This window comes from Rosa chinensis, chromosome 6 (assembly GCF_002994745.2).
Source record: "Rosa chinensis cultivar Old Blush chromosome 6, RchiOBHm-V2, whole genome shotgun sequence".
In the NCBI taxonomy this organism is placed as follows: domain Eukaryota; kingdom Viridiplantae; phylum Streptophyta; class Magnoliopsida; order Rosales; family Rosaceae; genus Rosa; species Rosa chinensis.
Window position 1 is genome coordinate 14,094,610 of NC_037093.1, and position 22,576 is coordinate 14,117,185.

The following is a 22,576-nucleotide window of genomic DNA, read 5'->3' on the forward strand; positions in this document are numbered from 1 at the left end:
AGGCTGCGCTACGCTTTGGACTCGTTGGCGTTCGATTGTGCTCGCCTTGGAGGACGGAACCGTGGAGGGAGGGAGTTGGAGGGAGTCGTCGAGGAGCCTGAGACGAAGATGTGGTCGATGGAATTGAGAGGAAGAGGAGAGAGTCGGAGATCCAGTTCAAGCCGCCAGAAGAGGTTAGACTTGCCTTTGAAGCTGGAGACGAAGTTGTCGTTGTCGATCTGTGGGAGAAGCAATGGAATCTGTCGGCTGCGACAGTGATCTGCAAGAGACCGAAGTTGGCGAAGTCGAAAGAATCTGGGAGATCCAATTGATTATGTGAAATTTGGAGTTGCTGATTTGGAGTCTTGGATTTGGGCTAGGGCTCCTATATTAGGAACTTGAGGAACGGCTTGGACCAGTGGGTGATTCGTGCACGACAGCCATGGCTGAGATGGAGGGAGAGAATCGAAGTTGGAGGCGGTCATTGCTGAGACGGAGGGAGAGAATCAGAGTTGGATTTTAGAGAGAGAGGGTTTTGATTTTAGAGAGACTGTTTGTTTTGTTTATAGAGGGGAAAAATTGTCAAGAAAAAATAAATGGAAGATGAAAATGACCTTATATGTACAAGAAAAATTAAGTGGCCTTATGGCTAATTAAAGTTTTTTTTTTTTTATGCGAAAAGACTAAATTAAGTAAGTCGGAAGCCCCTTAGGCAACCACAGTTTACAAAGTCAAATAGCATAGCTCTAGAAGCCGCAGCTGGCTAATTAAAGTTTTAAAATGTCACTTATGTATAATTTTCTATAACGAAAATTGGTCATAGAGACCCCCTTAATAGCCCAACCGAATTGTTTTTTTTTTTTTTTGAAGAAAAATAACCATTAAACCCATTAAGAGCCGCTAACAAAAAATTTTATTTATTTATTTATTTTTTGGGATTTTTTTCAACTCTTTCCCAACCCGTTACCCGATGAAACTCTTTGTCGTTGTTGTTTTGAAAATCAACAAGTTCAAAGCAAGTCATTCATTACATGACAGTTAATACATTTAAGGCTCTAAACTATGAGAAGTCTTCTTTCGGTTCCTAAACGAATCAGTGGCCTAATCCTTTCTTCTTCTACCCGATCCATGTACACTTTCTGCCATAGCTGCTCCTCTTTCTTCCATGGATGCATCAATTGTCTCATCATTCATACTTGTCTGAACACAGTGAAGAAAACAATAATTTATAGAGCTGTTGAGAAGCAGACTAAAATTAATTAATATGGAATCAGAAACACATGCCTAATACCAGGACACATGCAGATAGAGAGCTGGTTCATATGACGTTCAAATTTGGATCAAGTACTACAGTACAGAATTTGACAGTCTAGCTAACAGAAGGTTCATGCAACTCAACAGAGTTTCTATAATGAACCACAGGATATCTTCGGCTACTACAGTCAAGTTGGAATACAGTTATCATCATGTACAATACATTCACACAATAAAGCACTGATACGGATACGAGTATGCAGATACGATATGATGAAATACGAGGAAACGAGAAATCTTAAATGTTTTAGGATACGGGAAAGATACGCCGAATAAATTTTTTTAAAAAAATTTTAGATTGAGAGCTGGAGGAGTTGCACTAGAGGAGTTACTAGGACTAGAAGTAAGTAACTACGTGTCGAACCTTCCATAACCACCTGTCGACATGAGCTCAAGAAGCTACCACATGAACCCTCATTTACAGATTATAAAACCTCAGTTTCCCAACACAGAAGCCACATTGCCAAAAAAGATTGCTGTAAAGTACCGAGATAGTAATAGATGGAGGGTCGTCATCAACAACAGGGTCTGGTTCAGGTGAGGAATTCAAAAGATACTCAACCCAGGATCATATTCAATCAAATATACCACACCCACCGACGAAATTGAATTCAGAAGAGGAGGAGGAGAATACCTCTGTTCGGGTGGGCGAAGTAGAAGGGGAAGACTTGTGGGTTTGTGTTTATCCTCTTTTATTTTATTTTCTTTTTCTATTTTTAGGGTTAGAAAGTCAATTATACCCCCGTGTACCCAATTTATTTACAAATAAGTTATCCAAATCAGATGCGATGCATATCCATACCGTATCCAACGGGTATTGCACCCGCATCGGTACGGATTACGATCTCAATTTCGCAAATCCGTGCATTTACTAATATTGAAGTATAAGTGATTCTCTGATTACTTTAAAATATGTACTTTTGGATTGAAGTAGTTCATAACACCAAATCATTTCATTCATTAAGAGGCTTAATAGAGCAGACCAAGAAATGTTAGTCTTTGTTTAAAAAAAAAAAAAAAATAAGGTTGCACTTCTTGATCTTATATGAACATCTTTAACAGCAGAATCTGGTTTTGCAAAATATCTGTTCTTTTAAATACAAAACAACCAACCATGACCTTAGATTCCTATTTCAATGGATTTTCTTTTTTTTAACAGATCAGATGGAAAATGAATACAAGATAACAAGTAGCAACAATTTAAATAGGCTAAAGAGAAACATACTGAAAATTTTATAAATCCCTAAAAATAAAAAGATATCTCTTAATACTCTAGTGCTTAAGCCAAGCTATGACAAAATTGGTCTACTTACAAAAGCATAAGCCAATGTGGGAGGTCATCAAGGTCTGGTGAGAGTCCAACAAGTATCAATCTAACCAGGTCATAAAAACATGGCACCTGCCTAGCTATCAGGCAAACCCAAGCATTGCCAGCCGAGGTACCATCCTCAACTCAGCATAGTGATTTGAACTCGGCATATATTTAGATTTTTTACATATTTTATAAAAACAACAATTGTTTCTTTATAGTTTCTAACAACCAAAGGGAAAATCTTAATTAACAAAAAATCAAGAAGCAAAGAACTTGGGGAAAGATAGTGAAGAATCTGCGGCAAGTTGCAATAGCTCCAGAAACCATAAGTAGGGAAAGAGTACAACTTCATAGTTACAGTACTTACCATAATGCTTGGAGCAAACAGGAGCTGCTAGCAGTAGATAGCTACTAGAAAGGTGTTAGGAAAGTCAATGTGGAAAGGCTTCAGTAGATTCGAAATAAGAAAGTACTCATCAGATTGCTAAGGCGGCTGTGAATAAGCCATTAATCGACCAAGATGTCTGCAGCTGCATAGTTTATTAAAGTTAAGGAACAGTCAAGTTAAGAAACCAAATGTCAAAAACTTAACAGCCACATCAACTCACCAAGTAAACAAATGTCAAAACAATTGCCCTCTTATCAAAAATATACCAATTTATTGTTGATTGAAGATAGTGAACCATTTATCCCAAACTAATAATTTCACGTTGGCTATAGTCTCTCAGCTCTAACTTCTAACCATGCTTCAGGCCGAAAATTACAGGCTGTTTTTGTAAGACTTCCGGCATATAAAATATCCAATGTGATTTCAATTTCAGGTCAGTACAACATAGGACCAAACAGATTGTCAGGCTTCGAGGTCTATTGATTAAAAGATGTATGAAAAAAAAAAAACAAACAATCAAATCTCAATCAAATAGAAAACCAGAGATACCCCAAAATCTCTGATAACAAAATAACCCATGTTGTTACCTTATAATCTTCCACTCAATATCTGAGAAAGATTGAACATGTGATGCCTATATCCATTCTCCAAGGCCTTGTAAAAAGCTTCATATATATCTTCAATAAACTTGGAAAATTCTTGATATAATGCATCAAGAACTTGACTTGATATAAGCTCCGGCTGTTTAAAAATAAAATAAATATATATATATATAGTACGTGCATAGAAACTTTATACGTTTAGAAGATAAATACTAATTAAGGAAACTAACCATATATGTAAGAGAAGGATTGTTTAATAGCTTATTGTTATGCGCTTGGGCTCTCTCAGAATAGTGCTTGACACTATTATGAGCAAACAAAACCACTGATGCCTCCCATAAGACCCAGTTGCCCGCTCGATCAGTTCTCAAATAATTTCCTTGGCGGCAACCAAATTGGTAAACTTGGGATAAGGCATTAGTTGTGGCACTTATGAGATTTCCCCAGTTAGAATATTTTTTCGCCATCTCAGCATCAAATGTGCTATCATTCATCAAATTGGAAGGATACCGGTGGCACTTGTCCGTGCATAATTTATGAATGTTTGCCAAGAACCGAAGTTTCTCTTCATCGTCCCAAGATGCCGGATAATGAAGAATAACTCTGACATGGTTAGAGTCAAAGGGACAAAAAAGAGGTGGCGTAGTAGCACAAGAAGACAGTGAACAAGCCACAGAGAGAAAGGACTTCCACCGAGTGACACAATGTTGAATTGTAGGATCCACCAACTTAGGCTCAATGGATGTGAGAATATCATCAAGAACTTGGATATCAGTACTGTATCCTTTTTTATCAGCGCCGAAGTTGAAGAAGTAAACATTAAGATCCGCTGCTATACCAATGCCTCTCAAGAGATTTCCATGTGATCGACGTGAGTGTGATTCCACCGATAAATATCTCATTGCTTTCTCAGTCTTCTTCAGGACCTCCCACATATCCACATCTGAAACTTGTCCTTTGGCATGTTCTTCAATCCATACGCTAATGTCTCTGATAACCTTGGGGAAAATCAACATGTAAAGAACTTTCGAATCATGTTTCACCGTTACACATTCCTGTGGGTGCATGACAAATCTTGCGTCATATCTTTTTTGAATCTTCCAATGTTCAATAGCATCACCACAATTGTCAAATATCTGTCCCGTGGCAAAGCACTCTATCCCTCTGATTGGTTCGTATTTAATGTACCGAAGGTTTTCAACACTGCCATCGGGGTATGAAGGATTGGAAGAAAAATGGTACTTATGTTGCCCTGATACAGCCAAAAATTCCGGATTTTGATACGAGGTATGATCTCTTAACAGGCCTTCGAGTTCAGCAGAAGGGTTTCGAATTTGATTTGCCATTTGAGTGTACAAGTCTTTTTCTTTTGAGTGGCTGCACAAGAAAAAGATAAATTACAGTTCTATCTACGGAACAGAACCATACCACGCGTATAGACATCACCACAGATGAGCAGAATAAGCATGTCAATGCCAAATCCCTCTAAGAAAGAGCACCGCAGCATACAAAAATTACATAAACATATATGGACTGAGAAGACGTGTACTCCTAGGAGACTTGTACCTGTTATATAGATATGATAAGCCACGAAGAGATATGCTTTCAACACACCAATTATCTTTTCTATTGACTATTTATTTTTTACTTTTACATTCTGTATATATTTTTGATAAAAAGAATTATATATATAATAATAATTAATATATTTTTTATTCGCCGTATTCTCGTGCCCATATCCTATAGCTTATGAAAATTTTGGTTTCCTCCTACCGAACCGAACCGTACCCGTACCCATTTTCATGCTTCTTAGATTGTAAGGAAAAAGGACAGCTAGTATAAAAGCATAGCAACGAACCAATATAAATATCAGTTGAAAATGAAAGGCAGATCTATTAATTTTAATCTTTGGGCACTTAAGTTAAATGGCAGCCCCGATGCTGATTTGCGATTCCCCAATGTAGTGCAGCATTCTCAATGACAAAGTGAAAATTTAGTTTGATTATAAGCTAATGCATTTCATGGAATAGTGCACATCATTATGTAAGGATAGATGCATGGAACCAAAAAAAAAATGGTTGCAATTACATCGACAAAGCCGAATAATTTTGTAACACACATCAGCATACAGCTAACGAAATCCTCCCAGCAACATGATATTGACTAGTTGACAAAATCATTAGCATACTACAACTAAGGTATATATCATACCTGTGGTTCACACTACAGCGTATACACTAGCACCATCACGCGATCATCATACTCTTTGCTACTCGTGGGAGGAAACAAAAAGTACCTGCCACCATATAGCTCCATGAGAAATACTAAAAAGTGATAGCAAATCATGTAAGAAGGCTAAGGAGTTATGTCAGTTAAACTAATTCACTCTATATATACACCATATCCATGTATTCACTGCCCTCCTATCTCAAAAGCAAATGCCAAATTCGAAAACACTTTAGGATCCATGCATGTATCCCAAATATATCATGCTTCAAACCCAAAAATCACCAGGCACACAAAATTGTCCAGAAAACTCAAAAGGGTTTGAAGCTTACTGAACATTGCTCAGCTCTAAGTCCTAACTCCTAACCATGCTTAACATTACCTTATACCCAATGTGATTTCAATTTCAGCTGAATACAAAGTTCCAAACTTATAGCAAAGTTTCAATTTCAGCTCAATACAAAATTCCAAACCTGTAGCAAAGTTTCAATTCAAGCTCATTAAAGAAAAAGCTTCTGGTCAAAACCTAAGATCTACTACTCAATTGAAAACCCTAAAATCACTTCAAATCCAAACCACCCCACAAATTGAACTTTCCAAACACCACAGAAACCTCTAACTCAACCCTCAATCCAAAAACTACATACCCTTCACTATTAAACGAAACCCAGTCCCTCGATTTCACACAAACAATAATTGAAGAAGAGATTAGAGTACCTGAAGTGGTCGAGTTGAGAGAGAATTGACTTCAAGATTTCGGCGGTGGCGCCGGAGAAGTCGGCTGGTGAAGGCACCGGAGAGTTGCAGCAGTGTGAGTGAGTCGAGGGAGGTCGGGACTGGGTGAGCAGTGTGAGTGAGAGACCGTTTTTTTTTTATTTTTTCTTCCAAGAATTACATATGCCCATATGTAAATTCTTACTCACCCTTTTTTTTTTTTTCCTCTTTTTTCTTTTTCTCTTTTTCTCTTTTTCTTTAAGTGATTCTTTCACTCACCCACCGTCCCACCCTTCGACAAATATCAAGAGTTGAGATTACAAGAATGAATTTTAAATGTTTTAATCTCAATCCTTTAAATTAAATCTAAAAATTGAGGACAATAAAATTTTTGGTAATATTATGACCGTACGATCATCACTGCACTGTCTAATATGATAATATGTTGATTTTTTGTCTTCTAATTAAAAATTATTATCTTATGCAAAGACATTGATGCAAGTTCAATTTTTTTTTTCCACACTCCTAGAATGGTTCCAAAGTCCGTTGCAAAACTTGCATTTCTAAAATCTTGTATCAACGATCATCACTGCACTATCTAATCTGATACTCTGTTGATTTTTTTATCTTCTAAATAAAAATTATTATCTTATGCAAAGACATCGATGTAAGTTCGATTTTTGTTTTCCACACTCCTAGAAGGGTTTTAAGGAGTTCCAAAGTCTGTTGCAAAACTTGCATTTCTAAAATCTTGGAGAGCTCATAGTAGGGCTGGGTTCGGATTGGTTCGGTCGGATAAAGCTGAAAACCGAGTCTGAAACTGACACTGGCGGATCGGTCCGGATCGGTGTTTTGAGTAGGTTGAAACCGATGAGAAACCGACCCGAACACAATAGGTCCGGTGTTTCGGTTTCTCGAGCCAAGAAAACTGTTTTTCCAGAACTATGCAAACTGCAGAATTGCAGATTCACTAGAGCTACAAACTGCAGAAATGCAGATTCACTGGAGCTGTAAACTGTAGAATTGCAGATTCAAAGACTGCAAACTGCAAACTAAAGCAGTAAAGCAGTAAAGTACAAATGCAGAAATGCAGAAACTAAACAAAACTGTAAACATAAAAATGTAGAAATGCATAATTGAAAGCAAAATTGTAAAGTATAAATGTAGAAATGCAGAAGCTAACCAAAACTGCAAACTACAAATGCAGAAATGCAGAAACTAAACATAAAACTGTCGAAACTAAACAAGTAGAAATGCATAAATGCAAACATGTACCAAATATCGGTCCGGATCGGTTTTGCAAACACTAAAACAGAGACCGAACTGAATGACGCTTTAATCGGTTCGGTTTAGCCCGGCCCGAGGAAGTTAGCTTTGAAAACCGACCCGAATGGTCGGTTTCGGTCTAGATCGAGCCGGTTTCTCGGACTCTCAGTTGAAAACACCCACCCCTAGCTCATAGGATTGGAGAACAAGACATTGGCTCCATCATCATTGGTTGTATTGACTTTCATGCATTTTGACGCAGTCAAAAGTAATGGGATTTACAAGCTATAAACCCTAGCATAGATAGAATTGGAATCTACCAAAGAGATGAGAAAACTCTCAAGTTTTAATGAAGTTTTGAGGGCCGAAACGACCACAGAAGCCCAAAAAAGCTCATACCTTTGGCAAAGCGACAAGTTTGACTCCTGTCACCGTTCTCTTCTGGAAGATGTATTGACAGGACCCGCCCCGGATTTCACCCTGAAATCCGAAGTGACCCTGCGGGGCCCACCTTAGAAGAAATTCTACCAAAAATTTGGCGGAACTTCCCCTAGAATGGGCTACCCAAACCTGTAGAAAACATTTACACTTCTCAATCAATTCATCTTTATGCTCCTGGAGCCACCATGCTCCCCAAATCAACATCAGTCTCCAATTCACAAAATGCACATCTCAACTCGAATACCACAAATCCCATAGGTAATCAGAGCAATTCTAACAGAAAGATATAAGAGGAAAACCTAATTCAAAGGCAGATGCGGAAGCCATGCTGTGGACTATGCCTCAACTCCGTGTACGCCCGACCTCAACCAATTCGCCTGCAAACTGGGCATTTGAAACTGAAGGGCCCAGAAGAAAGTACATAAAATATGCTAGCGTGAGTGGACAAAAATAAACAATTTTTAAACCAATGGATTTTATACTTTCCCACATTTATTTCTTTAAAAATTTCTTATGCATGTAGTGATTAATGAAAATAAAACAAGAGGAGTTCCGGTCGTAAAAACCGACTAGCCCCGCTAGTCTCAAACGATTAAAAGAAAAGGTTGAAACTCTGATACTCAAGGAAATAAAACCAGCCCCGCTGGCTAAAATAAATCGGACTAGCCCCGCTAGTCGAAAATAGTACAATGAGTAGGGGAAGACGATAGCCATACAAGTGAGCCTCCCAGGCTCGGGTGATAGCCTCCCAGGCTAAAATACTCTCATTACTCCCGTAATATACCCTTACGCCACTAAGTGTAGTGATAGGATATCGGGCTACAGAATTACTATCACAGAGACAGTAACCTGCGCCACAGAGGCGGAGGGCTACGGTGATCCTATCACCGCCCCACAAAGGCGGAAAATCAATGCTAGCAATGATAAGTCACCCAAAGTATGGCAAAAGAAACCCGAAAACCAAGTAAATCCATAAGTACATAAAGCTTCCCCATCTCTTGCAAATGAATTTCCAATGACGTGTCCCACACGCCAAGAGTATCCCAAATCAAAAATAAAAATAAATAAAAAGATTTACTCCTTCGAAATCTCATTTCGAAAATCTTATAAAAATCTCATATCACCGAATATAAATATAATATAAATAGTATAAATCGGGAAATCACATCGGAAATAAATAAATAAAAGAAAATAAGCATAATCCAATGACGTGACCCCGCACGCCATAAAACCTTCAAATAAACAAATATCCAAAACCATTCCTGAAATTAACCATATGCTCGGGAAATTAATACGATAAACAAATTATAACCTCGGAACCAATTAAATAAATGCATGCATCATTCCTTGAAAAAATAAAAGTCCACTCACAGTACTATGCCGACGATCACGCATTCGTGTTCCGTCATCGAGCAATAACTCGGTATGTCGTCCTGTACACAATTATATTCCGTGAATAATTCTTCAATAATTTAATACAATTCCTAAAATCAATTCCTCATAATTTCACCTCCCAATTCTCCTCGGATTTAGCCCAAATTATACCATTAATACCAATTCGTTAATTTAAAGGTTCAAAGGCAGAACCGAGAGATATCCGACGGTCGGATTCTCGTAATTCGATAATCAAAACCCTAAACTTCAAAATTCATAAATAATTCCAAGTTTCTCCAAAAATTACCAAACTACACATACAAGCTCTACACAATTTATAGGATTTAATGGGCTAAAAACCGGAATTAAAACACTGCCTTACGCGCCTTCACGAGCCACCTACAGTGGCGGCGCGTGGGGCTCACGCGCCGGTGGCCACCACCTCCAATGGTCACCAAATTTCAGCAGCGCCACCTACTCATCAGACCCAACATTTTTCTTAACCACAACACAATCCAATTTTACCTTTAAGAGCTCCAATTCGGCCGGTGAAAAATTTCCAGAAAAATCCCAAACCCTAGGATCGGGCTTTCCTTGATTCTCCTTCCACGCTGCAAATCGCGGCTCAAGGCTAGGGGGGAAATGATCCTTGGCAAAAACCCCACCTTCGACGCCGGTTTGGTGGCCGGAGACGGCCGGAAATGGCTGAATCGCCAGAAAAGCTCAAACTGCCCCCGTGAGGTTCCTTGCTTCGATCCGGTGTTTTCCAGCCAAATCGCCGAAACACAAGGGCACTAGCGTCAAGAGGAGGAAGAGGCGATCACGTGGTGGCCGGTTGCCCACAGGTTAATGGCCGGACGGCGGCGAATCGAAGGGGAGAAGAAATCACCCGAAGAGGAAAGGGGAGAGATCGGGGGAGAGGAGAGAGAAAGGTGGGTTTCCGGATTTGGAAACCTACCACAGTAAATTTTCATTATTTATACCAATTTCTACCATGAACAGTAACTTTACCTTTTTCTCTGATAACTTTCGCATACGAACTCCGATTTTTACGTACCACATATGCACGCGCTCGGTTTAACGCCCTCTACAACTTTCATGAAGAAAACTTTATCAAATTTTGACCCGAACAAAAGTCAACAATATAGGGCCACTAAAGTTACTGAAAAAGAGTAAAGGTAAAACAAATTGTCGTTCACTGTCCAATAACTAGTAAACCGGTGAATTTAGGTTCGGGACGTTATATGTATAATAATTAGCATTTTGACACCAAACGCCAAGTCTGTAGTGTTCCTGTTTTACCTTTTTCACGATCAAGCTGTTCTTTAATCGTAGTTGTCATCCATTCTACATCACATTCACCAACTTTGAAGATTTAAGACAGGGATGAACCATGATTTGAATTACCCTAGGCTAAATTTATATGGTGAACGTTCCTATATAAAAAGGTTAGGCAACGATTCTTTTTTTCCCGCTATATAACTTGGAGAAATTCTAGGATGCGATTGCCATGTGACATGGCATGGTGCGCCAACCAATCAAATCCTTTATTCAAAGTTCTAAACCTATAGAAATGGCACAACAAAATGACCAATACTCCTAAATCCTAGCTCAATTGATATGGAACTTATTGAACTTACCAATAACACTAAAACAAAACCAATGCCTTAATAAAAAGTAAAAACCAAGAGGAAGCCGCTGCCAGCTTCGAGAATAGCTGACATGGGATGTAGCGGCAGTTTGCAATAGAATTAGCATGCACCAATTTAGTTGACAACGTTACGGAACCGTTGTCTTTCAAAATGAAAACTTATCATCTAATAGAACGATGTCTATCAAACAAATATACAAACGGTTACTTTCAATTTTTTTTTTTTTGTAGGGTAAATGGTATCTTTCATTAAATACACACAAATGGATAATACAAGTGTGACTCCTATATTTAATATTAAAAAGGAGAAAAAAAAACTCTCAAAAGTTGGGTTAACTTTTGTTTTTCTTTTTCAATATGAATACAAGTGTTATAACACGGGTGGTTAATTAAGAGAGAGGTGAGTGAGTAGATTCACCTTGAGGGTGAAATGCACACGAATTATCCCATAAAAATCTCGTTCACCTAGAAGGTGAACACCAGAATTATCCCATAAAATTATTGATGGGTGATATCCTTCATTGTCACTGGTGCATACAGTGATAAAACTATTTAGGTATCCCATTATATATGGGAAGAAGATTGTGTTGCGACTAAAGACTTGACTGGTGCGTAAAAGCAATCCACTAGTATGGATGGGCTGATCAAATGCGCCATCCAAGTAAATATTACATCAGCCAGGCAGGTAATGAAGGGGTTGGGCCACGATAATCAGCAATCCTTGCTGTGTGTTAGGGGCTGCACTTGTAATGACGCAAGCAACCTTGTCTAAGGTCATTAGTCAAGCCTTTGGTTGGTTTGCTTGTGTGCTAGGGATGTTTTGGTAATTTACAAATTATGTAATTTATTTTATTTTAGCATTAGTCTCCTCGGCCTTTTTCATGTTTCCTCCTGTCATGTTCATGTAAGGCCGATATGCTCTTTGGGGAGGAGTTCCTAGTCGGCATAGTTTGGACTAGTGAACTAGTATAGGTAAGCACATGTACTTTTGCCTCCCTTGCCGTCTTACCATCAATAAAAGAGGAATTATTCAATTATCTGTGCCTCGTGAGATTGGCCTTTGATCTTTCCTTTTGATTATTCATTGTTCTTCGCAATTGCCCAACGTTTATATAATTGTGTTCTTGCTTGTTGCTAGCCCTATTTTAATATCGTGTGGCTTTCATTGTTCCTTGCAAGGTACTCACTTGGTTGACTTGCTTGCTAGCAAGTGTCGCACGGTCCGCTTTGCGCATTGCAAAGTTCGGCCCGTGACAGTTGGTATCAGAGCCAACTCGGCTCAAGAAGCTCACTACGATGACAGGCAAGATGACAAACCAACAAAGATTCGATTGGTATGACAAGCAACTCGGAGAACTTGCGGGGGTGCCCGATAGGTTGATTGATATCACTAAGGTGTTGGACCGCGTCGACCTAGATGAGTTGGCGGCGTGGATGATAGAGGTGGAGAGCCTAAAGGATCGAGTTGTGGCCCTTGAAAAATGTAAAGCTCGAGGAAGTGGAAGGGAGAGAAATGAGGAAGAAACTCCCGTTCTGAACGAGCAAATGGGGGCAATGAGTGATGCCCTTGACACACTCCAGGTGACGGTGGACAATATGGCAGAAGATGTTCGAGCCACCATTGATGCATTCAGGAACGAGCTGGTGGAGATGAGTACCAAGCTCAACCTGACCATCCGTGCGATGGGAAACCAACCTGTGACGGACTACAGGAAGGTAAAGATACCAGAACCTTAAGCATTTGGAGGGGCGCGAGATGCCAAGGAGCTTGAGAATTACTTATTCGATATGGAGCAATACTTCCGAGCAGTGAAGCTAGACTCGGAAGAGGTGAAGGTGAACATGGCAACAATGTATTTGTCGGGAGATGCAAAACTATGGTGGAGAACCAAGTATAATGACATCCAAAAGGGAGTATGCACCATTGACACTTGGGAAGACCTTAAGAAGGAGCTTAAAGCTCAGTTCTTCCCCGAGAATGTTGAATACATTGCCAGACGGCAACTAAGGGAGCTCAAGCACACCAACAACATCCGAGACTTTGTGAACAATTTCTCTGTGCTCATGCTTGACATCCCGGATATGTCAGAGAAGGATCGGCTGTTCTATTTCCTTGAAGGCTTAAAGCCATGGGCGAGGACAGAACTTCAGCGGCAGAGGGTCCAAGATTTGGCCTTCGCACAAGCTGCTGCTGAAAGGTTGACGGACTACACATTCGAAGAGAACTCTTCTAAGAAGACTCAGCCGTTTTCAAATGCGAATGTCAACAGAAATGTAAGGCCCGAACCGAGTAGAAGTGGGGGAGTGGGGTCCAAATTTTCCAATTCAGGAGGAGGGGACAGGAGAACAGTGAACGCGAGGGACACGGCAACATCCAAGCCTGTTGCCTTGACAGGGGTCTTCACCCCTCGACCTTTTAATCCCTCGGGCTATGCTCCAAAGCCTCTAGCATGCTTCTTATGCAGAGGACCTCATAGAGTGAATGAATGCCCTCATGAGACTGCTCTCTCTGCTCTACAAGCTCATATTCAATTAAAGGAAATAGAGGATCAGCAAGAGCCTGAGGAGGAACCTGGTCACATGGGAGCTTTGAGATTTTTGGGTGCGGTGGAGAAACAACCACGATCACCTAAGAAGTCCCAAGCTAAAGGCTTGATGTTCGTAGATGGTAGTATTAATGGGAAAGGAGCCAAGAGCGTGATGGTTGACACAGGGGCCACTCACAACTTTGTGTCAGAAGCTGAAGCTCGGAGGTTGGGGTTGAAGTTGGAGAAGGATGTGGGCGGTATGAAAGCTGTAAACTCAAAGGCCTCACCCACAACGGGCCTATCTCGAGGGGTATCACTCAAATTGGGTCACTGGCAAGGGAAGACCAACCTCGTAGTTGTTCAGATGGACGACTTTGACGTCATATTAGGAATGGAGTTCTTGTTGGCGAACAAAGCCATTCCCATTCCTAGTGCCCAACACTTGCTCATTATGGGAGAAAGGCCGTGTGTGGTTCCCGTAAGAATCGAACAACCAAGTGAACCCCACCTTTTGTCCGCCCTCCAGTTCAAGAAAGGCGTGAAGCGTGATGAGCCTACCTATGTAGCAGTTCCCCTGATAAGGGATGAGATTAAAGGAGAAGTGATTCCGAAGGAGATCGAGGGGGTACTGGAGAGCTATGTAGATGTGATGCCTCCCGAACTTCCCAAGGAATTACCTCCGAGAAGGAGTGTGGACCATGAGATTGAATTGCTTCCGGGGGCTAAACCACCTACAAAGGCGCCTTACAGAATGGCTCCCCCAGAACTGGCGGAACTTCGAAAGCAACTTGAGGACTTGCTCAAGGCAGGATTCATTAGGCCATCTAAAGCCCCCTTTGGTGCGCTCGTGTTGTTTCAAAGGAAGCACGATGGCAGTTGGAGATTGTGTGTGGACTATCGAGCTCTTAACAAAGTCACTGTGCTCAACAAGTACCCTATCCCCCTGATTGCAGATCTGTTTGATCAACTCAGTGGTGCCAAGTATTTCACAAAGCTAGATCTTCGCTCAGGGTACTATCAAATTCGCATTGCAGAAGGCGATGAACACAAGACCGCGTGCGTCACCCATTATGGCTCCTTCGAGTTCTTGGTGATGCCATTCGGGTTGACCAACGCGCCAGCCACATTCTGCACCTTGATGAACCAAGTCTTCCATGAGTACTTGGATAAGTTTGTGGTAGTCTATCTGGATGACATTGTGGTATACAGCTCCACCCAAGAAGAACACTTAGGGCACCTGAAGCTAGTGTTCCAACGGTTGCGGGACAATCAGCTGTATGTCAAGCGTGAGAAGTGCTCCTTCGCGCAAGTGACCATTAAGTTTCTACTTTCTAGGTCACGTTATTGAAAGGGGTCGAATCAGGATGGATATGGAGAAAGTAGAAGCCATAAAGGAGTGGCAAAACCCCAAGAATGTGAAAGAGCTACGTTCTTTTCTTGGGTTGGCTAATTACTACCGACGTTTCGTTGAGAACTACTCAAAGAAGACAACCCCCTTAACTGAGCTCTTGAAGAAGGGAGTGACATGGGACTGGAGTAGTGATTGTGATAAGGCCTTTCGAGATTTGAAGAAGGCCGTGATGGAAGATCCGGTCCTTGCCTTACCTGACCTGAATCAGCCGTTTGAAGTTCAGACAGATGCTTCTGACTTCACTTTAGGAGGTGTTCTGCTGCAACGGGGGCATCCTGTTGAGTATGAAAGTCATAAACTCTCGGAAGCTGAGAGGAAGTACACGGCTCAAGAGAAAAAGTTGCTAGCCGTGATTCACTGTTTGAGGACGTGGCAACATTATTTGTTGGGGTCAAAGTTCATTGTGAAGACAGACAATTCTGCCGTCAGCCACTTCCTGACCCAGCCAAAGTTAACTCCAAAGCAGGCTCAGTGGCAGGAGTTTCTTGCAGAGTTCGACTTCCAGTTCGAACACAAGGCTGGGCACACAAACCAAGTTGCTGATGCTCTAAGTTGCAAGGCCGACCTTGCCACCCTCAAGGTGTTGGCCGCTTTGTCGAGCAGTATCATTGCCACAGACATCAAGCAACGTATCAACGAGAGTTTGGGGAAGGATCCCATGGCGCAACCCCTCATAAAAATGGTGAAAGAAGGGAAGAGCCGTCGATTTTGGATGGAGGATGACATATTGATGGCCAAAGGAGGACGAGTGTTTGTTCCACGAGCTGACGGACTATGAAGAATGCTCATGAGGGAGTGTCACGACACCCTGTGGGCCGGTCACCCAGGATGGCAGAGAACCCACGCACTTCTCAAGCAGGGTTACTATTGGCCCCAGATGCGGAACGATGTCACGGAATACACCAGGACTTGCTTAACATGCCAGCAAGACAAGATTGAGTGTCAAAAGACTCCAGGACTATTGGAACCACTATCCATTCCGACTCGCCCTTAGGAGAGTGTCTCCCTTGACTTTATTACTAACCTCCCGAAGGTGGGAGACTTATCAGGCATCCTGGTGGTGGTTGACAGGTTTTCAAAGTATGCCACCTTTGTGCCAACTCCAAAGTATTGTTCGGCGGAAGACACAGCAAGCCTCTTCTTCAGACATATGGTGAAGTATTAGGGTGTGCCTCAGAACATTGTCAGTGATCGGGACACTAGGTTCATGGGAACATTTTGGACCGAGCTATTCAAGCTGCTCGAGTCTGAGCTCAACATATCTTCAAGTTATCATCCACAAACCGATGGGCAAACAGAAAGGTTCAATGGAATGTTGGAGGAATACTTGCGCCATTTCGTTCATGCCAATCAGCAGAATTGAGCACAATTGCTAGATGTTGCACAATTCTGTTTCAACTCGAAGAAGAGCTCATCCACCAACAAGAGTGCTTTTGAAATTGTCACTGGCCAACAGCCTCTCTTGCCTCATACTGTGCAAGAAGTCTACAAAGGGGCGAATCCGCGTGCTTTCAACTTCACAAAAGAGTGGAAGACCAATGCCGAGATTGCTCAAGCCTACCTAGAGAAAGCGGCGGGGAGAATGAAGAAGTAGGCAGATGAAGGCCGCAAGCCCAGGGAGTTTAAAGCAGGAGACATGGTCCTTGTCAAGCTGCTCCCGGAACAGCTCAGGTTCCTGCGCTCCAGAGACAAGCGGCTATTCCGAAAGTATGAAGGACCGCTCCCCATCATTTCTAAAGTGGGGAAATGCTCCTACAAAGTCGATATTCCCGCCTAGATGAGAGTCCACCCCGTCTTCCAAGTCAGCAACCTCAAGCCACACCAGCCAGACCATGAAGATCAAGCACGCAACCAGCCTGCTCGAGAGCACGTCGACATCAGACCACCCAAGCCGAAAGAAGTAGAGGAGATCCTAGCAGAGAGAGTGACCAGAGTGTCAAGGCGCCCATGCTAGCAGTTCCTGGTCAAGTGGAAGGGTCTTGGAGATGAAGAAACCAGTTGGGAGAATGTCGAAGACCTGAAGAAGAAGTTCCAGCAGAAGATTGAAGATTTCAAGGCCAAAGCCGTCGTCGAGAGCGCCGACAGCTTAAGTGGGGGAGGATGTTAGGGGCCGCACTTGTAATGCCGCAAGCAACCTTGTCCAAGGTCATTAGTCAAGCCTTTGGTTGGTTTGCTTGTGTGCTAGGGATGTTTTGGTAATTTATAAATTATGTAATTTATTTTATTTTAGCATTAGTCTCCTCGGCCTTTTTCATGTTTCCTCCTGTCATGTTCATGTAAGGCCGATATGCTCTTTGGGGAGGAGTTCCTAGTCGGCATAGTTTGGACTAGTGAACTAGTATAGGTAAGCACATGTACTTTTGCCTCCCTTGCCGTCTTACCATCAATAAAAGAGGAATTATTCAATCATCTGTGTCTCGTGAGATTGCCCTTTGATCTTTCCTTTCGATTATTCATTGTTCTTCGTAGTTGCCCAACGTTTATATAATTGTGTTCTTACTTGTTGCTAGCACTATTTTAATAGCGTGTGGCTTTCATTGTTCCTTGCAAGGTACTCACTTGGCTGACTTGCTCTCTAGCAAGTGCCGCACGGTCCGCTTTGCGCATTGCAAAGTTCGGCCCGTGACACTGTGCAATGAAGACCTTGGAAGTCACCAATATCTGTGCTATGTTAACTTCCCTGACTTCCCACACACTGGCTATTCATGGCCTTCCTGATTAACTAAACCAAAACCATCAGAATCCCAACTGATCTACCCTCGGTAATTCACTAATTCAGAACAATATAATAGCCGATCTGGGAGACAAGGGAAAGAATTAGTTTGGTGAAAGGACAGTAAAAGAAAAGTGCAAATATCCCGTTGCACGTATCAAGTATATCTGCATTGAGCATCTCCAATGGGTTGGTTAAAAAACTTGTGTCAAATTTGAATTTGAAGAATGAGGTGTCATGGTCATTTTTGACAAATTTTTAGTTCAATGGATTAGTTATATTTAAATATTATTTTATTATTTTTCAAAAAAATTTATAACAAAAAGAAAACTATTTTTTCTCCTCCTTTTTTTTATCTCTTATGTTCTTCGCTCTTCTTCTTCTTTGCGTTTCTGTTTTCTTCTTTGATGGGCAACAAGCCAACAACAAAAGATGAACACCAGGAGTTCCATTACTTGAATATCCAAAAGATACACACTCCAATTACAAGCTCCTAGTTCATATACCCATATTTCTCAGTGCTATTTCGGTACTTTTGGATTTCATGGAGGTCAGTTCCGGGAGCGATGAGGCTTCTTGACTCCGGCGGTTGTCGGAGCTGACTTCCGAGCAGCTTTGGTGGGGAGTTTCTTCCCCAAAGCTTTGCCGCCGGTGGATTTGCAACCGGTCCTTCGTACAAGCCACTAATCACAGAGAATCAGAGAAAGAGAAGACAATTTTGGGCTATAATTAGGGCTTTGATAGATTGGGGAAATAGTTGTTTCTTGCTGTTCTTGGAAAACCCAAGACATTAGGAAGTGGGTGTTGTTGAAATCTCTATCTTCTTCTCCTTCTTGATTTTGCTTTAGTCTAGAACTCTGGATATTGGGTACGAAGAAGAGAAGGAATGAGAGAGATCAGAGATGAGAGGAAAGAGGAGAGAAGAGAGAATAAAAAAATAAAAGACAGTTCTCTTTGGGCTGTCAAATTTGACAGAGCCTACAATATGTCTTTTACCACGTTGGAATTGACACAAGCCACATCAGAATTAACACATGAGTTAGAGTAAACAAATATGTCAAAACTAGTTGTTGGAGTCTCTAGGTGGCAAAAGACTAATCTATTGGAGATGGTCTTAAGTTAGAAGGCTTTTACGTCTCAAGTTAGAAGTGCCACTGTATACAAGTTATTTTGATATCGCAATCGTTTAGCTATATACGTACAAATATAGATATAGATGCTTTTATCTAATTCTACCATCACTAAAGATGTCCAAATAAAATTGAGACGTCAAAGTATTGTTGATTTGATTTCTCTTGTCAACTAAAAAGAATGACAAACAATTCTGGCAATGAGAATCATAAGGAACTGCTAGCTGTTCTCTTCTATTCATTTCAAAAGGTATTATTTCTTGGCTTCTTGCGAATCATCTCATCTGTAGAAATGCGTGTTGTCATATTTTAAAGAAAACGCTTGCATTGTAATGGTGAAAACTTTGCCAAATCGCATCAACCTAGTTTTTCATCTTTAAATTCATACTAACAGAAGAAAATTTTCTCAAAAGAAAAGTATCCAATGAGCAAAAACATTCACCAAAGTAGCATATAACAACCCCATCAAGGGTTGACATATTTAACATTTTCTTTGGCCACACTAGATTCAGTGTTCAGTGCTTCATCACATTAAGCTTCATTTATTCATCAGCAGTCCCAGAAAATACCATTCCTATAAACACTACTAGAAAAAGTCACATAGTTGACTGCTGAAACCGTCAAAAAAAGATTACTTAACAGCTCAAGGCATGCAACAAAACCAGTGTCACAAAAATGGGTACAGATTATTCATGCTCGATAGTTTAAAACTGTCAAAAAACTCTTTCCTTGACATTTTTGAGTCATCAACTAAATTATTTTCCTCGACGTCTTTGAGCCATTAGACATATATCAAAAGGTTTCAAGGCTTTTCATTGACGTTTTATAGCCATCAATAAAAGATTAAAAATAAATAAATAAAGGAGTTCCTGCTACATGCAACCATCATATGTAAAGCTACTTCATTTGACATATCAAAACAATAATCTGTGTACATGGTAAGAAAAACTACATCAACGTCGAAGTCATATATTGTCATGTCAGTAAAGAATACCAAAATTGATAATATACACTAATTATCCCAACCACACCAAAAAGAGAAGAGAAGGCTACCTGCGGTTACACCAAAATTAGAGTCAAATCAAAGGAAGACGGTGATTAAGGGAGTAGGATAAGGGCAAATTAGGTTCATAGGGACTAACCATTTGATAATAACTGAAAGAAAATTCCACATATTTATCAATATAAACAAGCTGTAATAACCAAAAAAACAAAAAAATTAGAATGTTTCTTTAAACTTCATAAAGAAAATTATGAAACCCCCATAATATACAAATCAGAGCTGCTATAAACGTCAAGGCTTCAATGGACAGATCAAGACCCAAACTCACTTAGATTTACAAAACCACACAATTGAGTGTTACCTTGCACGTGAGAGTTTTCTTGTATTGCCCCCATGTATATCATTTATTGCCATTCCCATCTGTCCTTGATCCAGAATTGGTAGCCTTCATAGAAAGTAAACGTATATGGAAAACTGACAAGCTTAGAGTTGATGATTTCAGTGAGGGGAAAAGAACATAATAAGAAAACGAAACAGAACAAAATGCGGAGTCAAGCTATTTACCTCTGCCCTCTATGTACATTATATTTTTTCCCTTCATATCACACATGTTCAGCTAGTGCTGCATTACTAATACACCAATAGGTAACCAAAAACAAATAGGACTAGGTGAAATCTGCATTTTATCAACTGTAGGATTGAACACTGTTGCATAACCTACCAAGCAATGAAATGGATGCAAATGGATACTATTCTATACAAATATAGAGACAAAAAAATACATTTTAAGTTTCTTGAGAGTACTGTAATTGGCATAACATATCAGATTTTTCAAGAGAACAATACCAATGTCTCATCAGCAATTTGCAAATTACACTACTGGAACCTATGAAGCTTGTGATCTTATATCCCAGGAAACATAAGAACAGAAAGAAAAACGCTATTATTTATATAATGTTTCTCTACCATACATTCAGATTTTTCAAGAGAACAATACCAATGTCTCATCAGCAATTTGCAAATTACACTACTGGAACCTATGAAGCTTGTGATCTTATATCCCAGGAAACATAAGAACAGAAAGAAAAACGCTATTATTTATATAATGTTTCTCTACCATACATTCTGCAACGGCAAAAGGAAAACAAAAAATATATATATATATACTTGCGCATTTCTGAAGGAATACGTCCGTCATGTGGCGCCTATGCAGAGTCTAATTGTAGACAACATCGAATTAAGTAAAGTATTTCCTACCTATATACCAAATCCACACTTGCACTTAATGGCAGAACATACAAATCAGTGGAGTTCTATGCAGTAGACCGATCATTCAGGATTCCCACAATAAAGCATAGCCCACACAATTTTATCCAAGAAATTCAACATGCAACCAACAAAGACAAAACCCATCAAACTAAACTTTGATTCCCAGCCAACTGGATATAACCAAAAAATAAAAAATATACATGCATATATTTTTTTTACCAAGCCATCACAATTCCAAAAAAATAAAAAAATAAAAAAAATCGAGGACTATCTTACAGGACGCCATATAATTCATAGCTATTTTCTAAACCAAAACCAGAAAGGCCTGTTGGGAGTGAAATAAGATAAGACTGGATACTTACTCAATAAGTGATTACAGTAGAATTTTAATCTACATTAATCCATAAGCCATAAGAGAAGTCCTTCAAATGATACATGTTGACCAAATACCCCGTTCAAATGAAATGCTACAAATTAATCGTCAAAGCATAAAAAACTTGTGAGCACAGGTAAATCAATACAAAGTTTGATACCCAGGCTAGGGAACTTAGTGATGGTATTAATCTCAAGGAGTTCCAACTAAATTGAACCAATTTTGTTCACCATACATATAAGAAATATTCAGGAAACAAATCTGAATATCTTAGAATTTCTAAAGCATAGATAGAGTTGATATATATATATTTTTTTTTGGAGCGAAGATATAACATAAAATTAAACAAAACAATAAGGGATATGCCTGTAGTGCTACGAGTACTTTTCATGGATTCAGTTCACCAACTGATGTGGCAATGAAACTTCTCTGCCATATAGTTCCATAAAGAATCTAAAGTTACCGTTTGAAAATCGGAAAAACAGGAGATCATACAACCAAAGAAAACATTATACCCAGAAATCATAATAACTTGGAAGATAATCGGAAGAAAATATTTTCAATCCATGATCAGGGCATAGGCATGAGTCTTTGACAGCAAGGGACTCACTTGGAAAGCATAGCACGATATACAACTTCATCCATCTATTTGTTTTATTTCAGGTCTCAGAATTTCCAGATAAATTAATGGTTGTTTATAAATACTAAATCAGTAACGAAATTACTAAATCAGAAGAAAATAGTGCAGCTTCATTTTCACTTACTCAATTATTAGAAAAGAAAAGAAAAAAGTAATGTGAGCACTGCTATGGCTAAAGAGTACAATTTTACACACACACACAGAGCCAAAAAAACACCATAAAGCTGCCAAAGCAATTACAA

General features: G+C 40.0%; 1 protein-coding gene across 6 annotated transcripts; it reads right to left on the bottom strand.

Moving 5' to 3' along the window:
• Window positions 1-805: 805 nt before the first annotated feature.
• LOC112174504 lies at window positions 806-6,705 on the bottom strand. 6 transcript variants are annotated; one of them, XR_005801018.1, is made up of 7 exons: window positions 6,539-6,704; window positions 6,204-6,294; window positions 5,807-5,891; window positions 3,826-4,972; window positions 3,581-3,734; window positions 1,658-3,135; window positions 808-1,179 (listed from the first exon to the last, which is right to left on the bottom strand). XR_005801018.1 is itself a non-coding variant. In XM_040507577.1 (5 exons), the coding sequence occupies exons 3-4, from the start codon at window positions 4,939-4,941 to the stop codon at window positions 3,582-3,584; spliced, it is 1,269 nt and encodes a 422-aa protein (XP_040363511.1). In that variant the 5' UTR covers window positions 4,942-4,972; window positions 5,807-5,891; window positions 6,539-6,704; the 3' UTR covers window positions 1,194-3,135; window position 3,581. The 6 variants fall into 6 exon arrangements, 1 of the variants encoding a protein (XP_040363511.1); XR_005801017.1 differs by lacking the exon at window positions 6,204-6,294 and having other exon boundaries at window positions 806-1,179; window positions 1,658-3,129; window positions 6,539-6,705; XR_005801016.1 differs by lacking the exon at window positions 6,204-6,294 and having other exon boundaries at window positions 809-1,179; window positions 1,781-3,135.
• Between the last annotated feature and the right edge of the window lie 15,871 nt (window positions 6,706-22,576).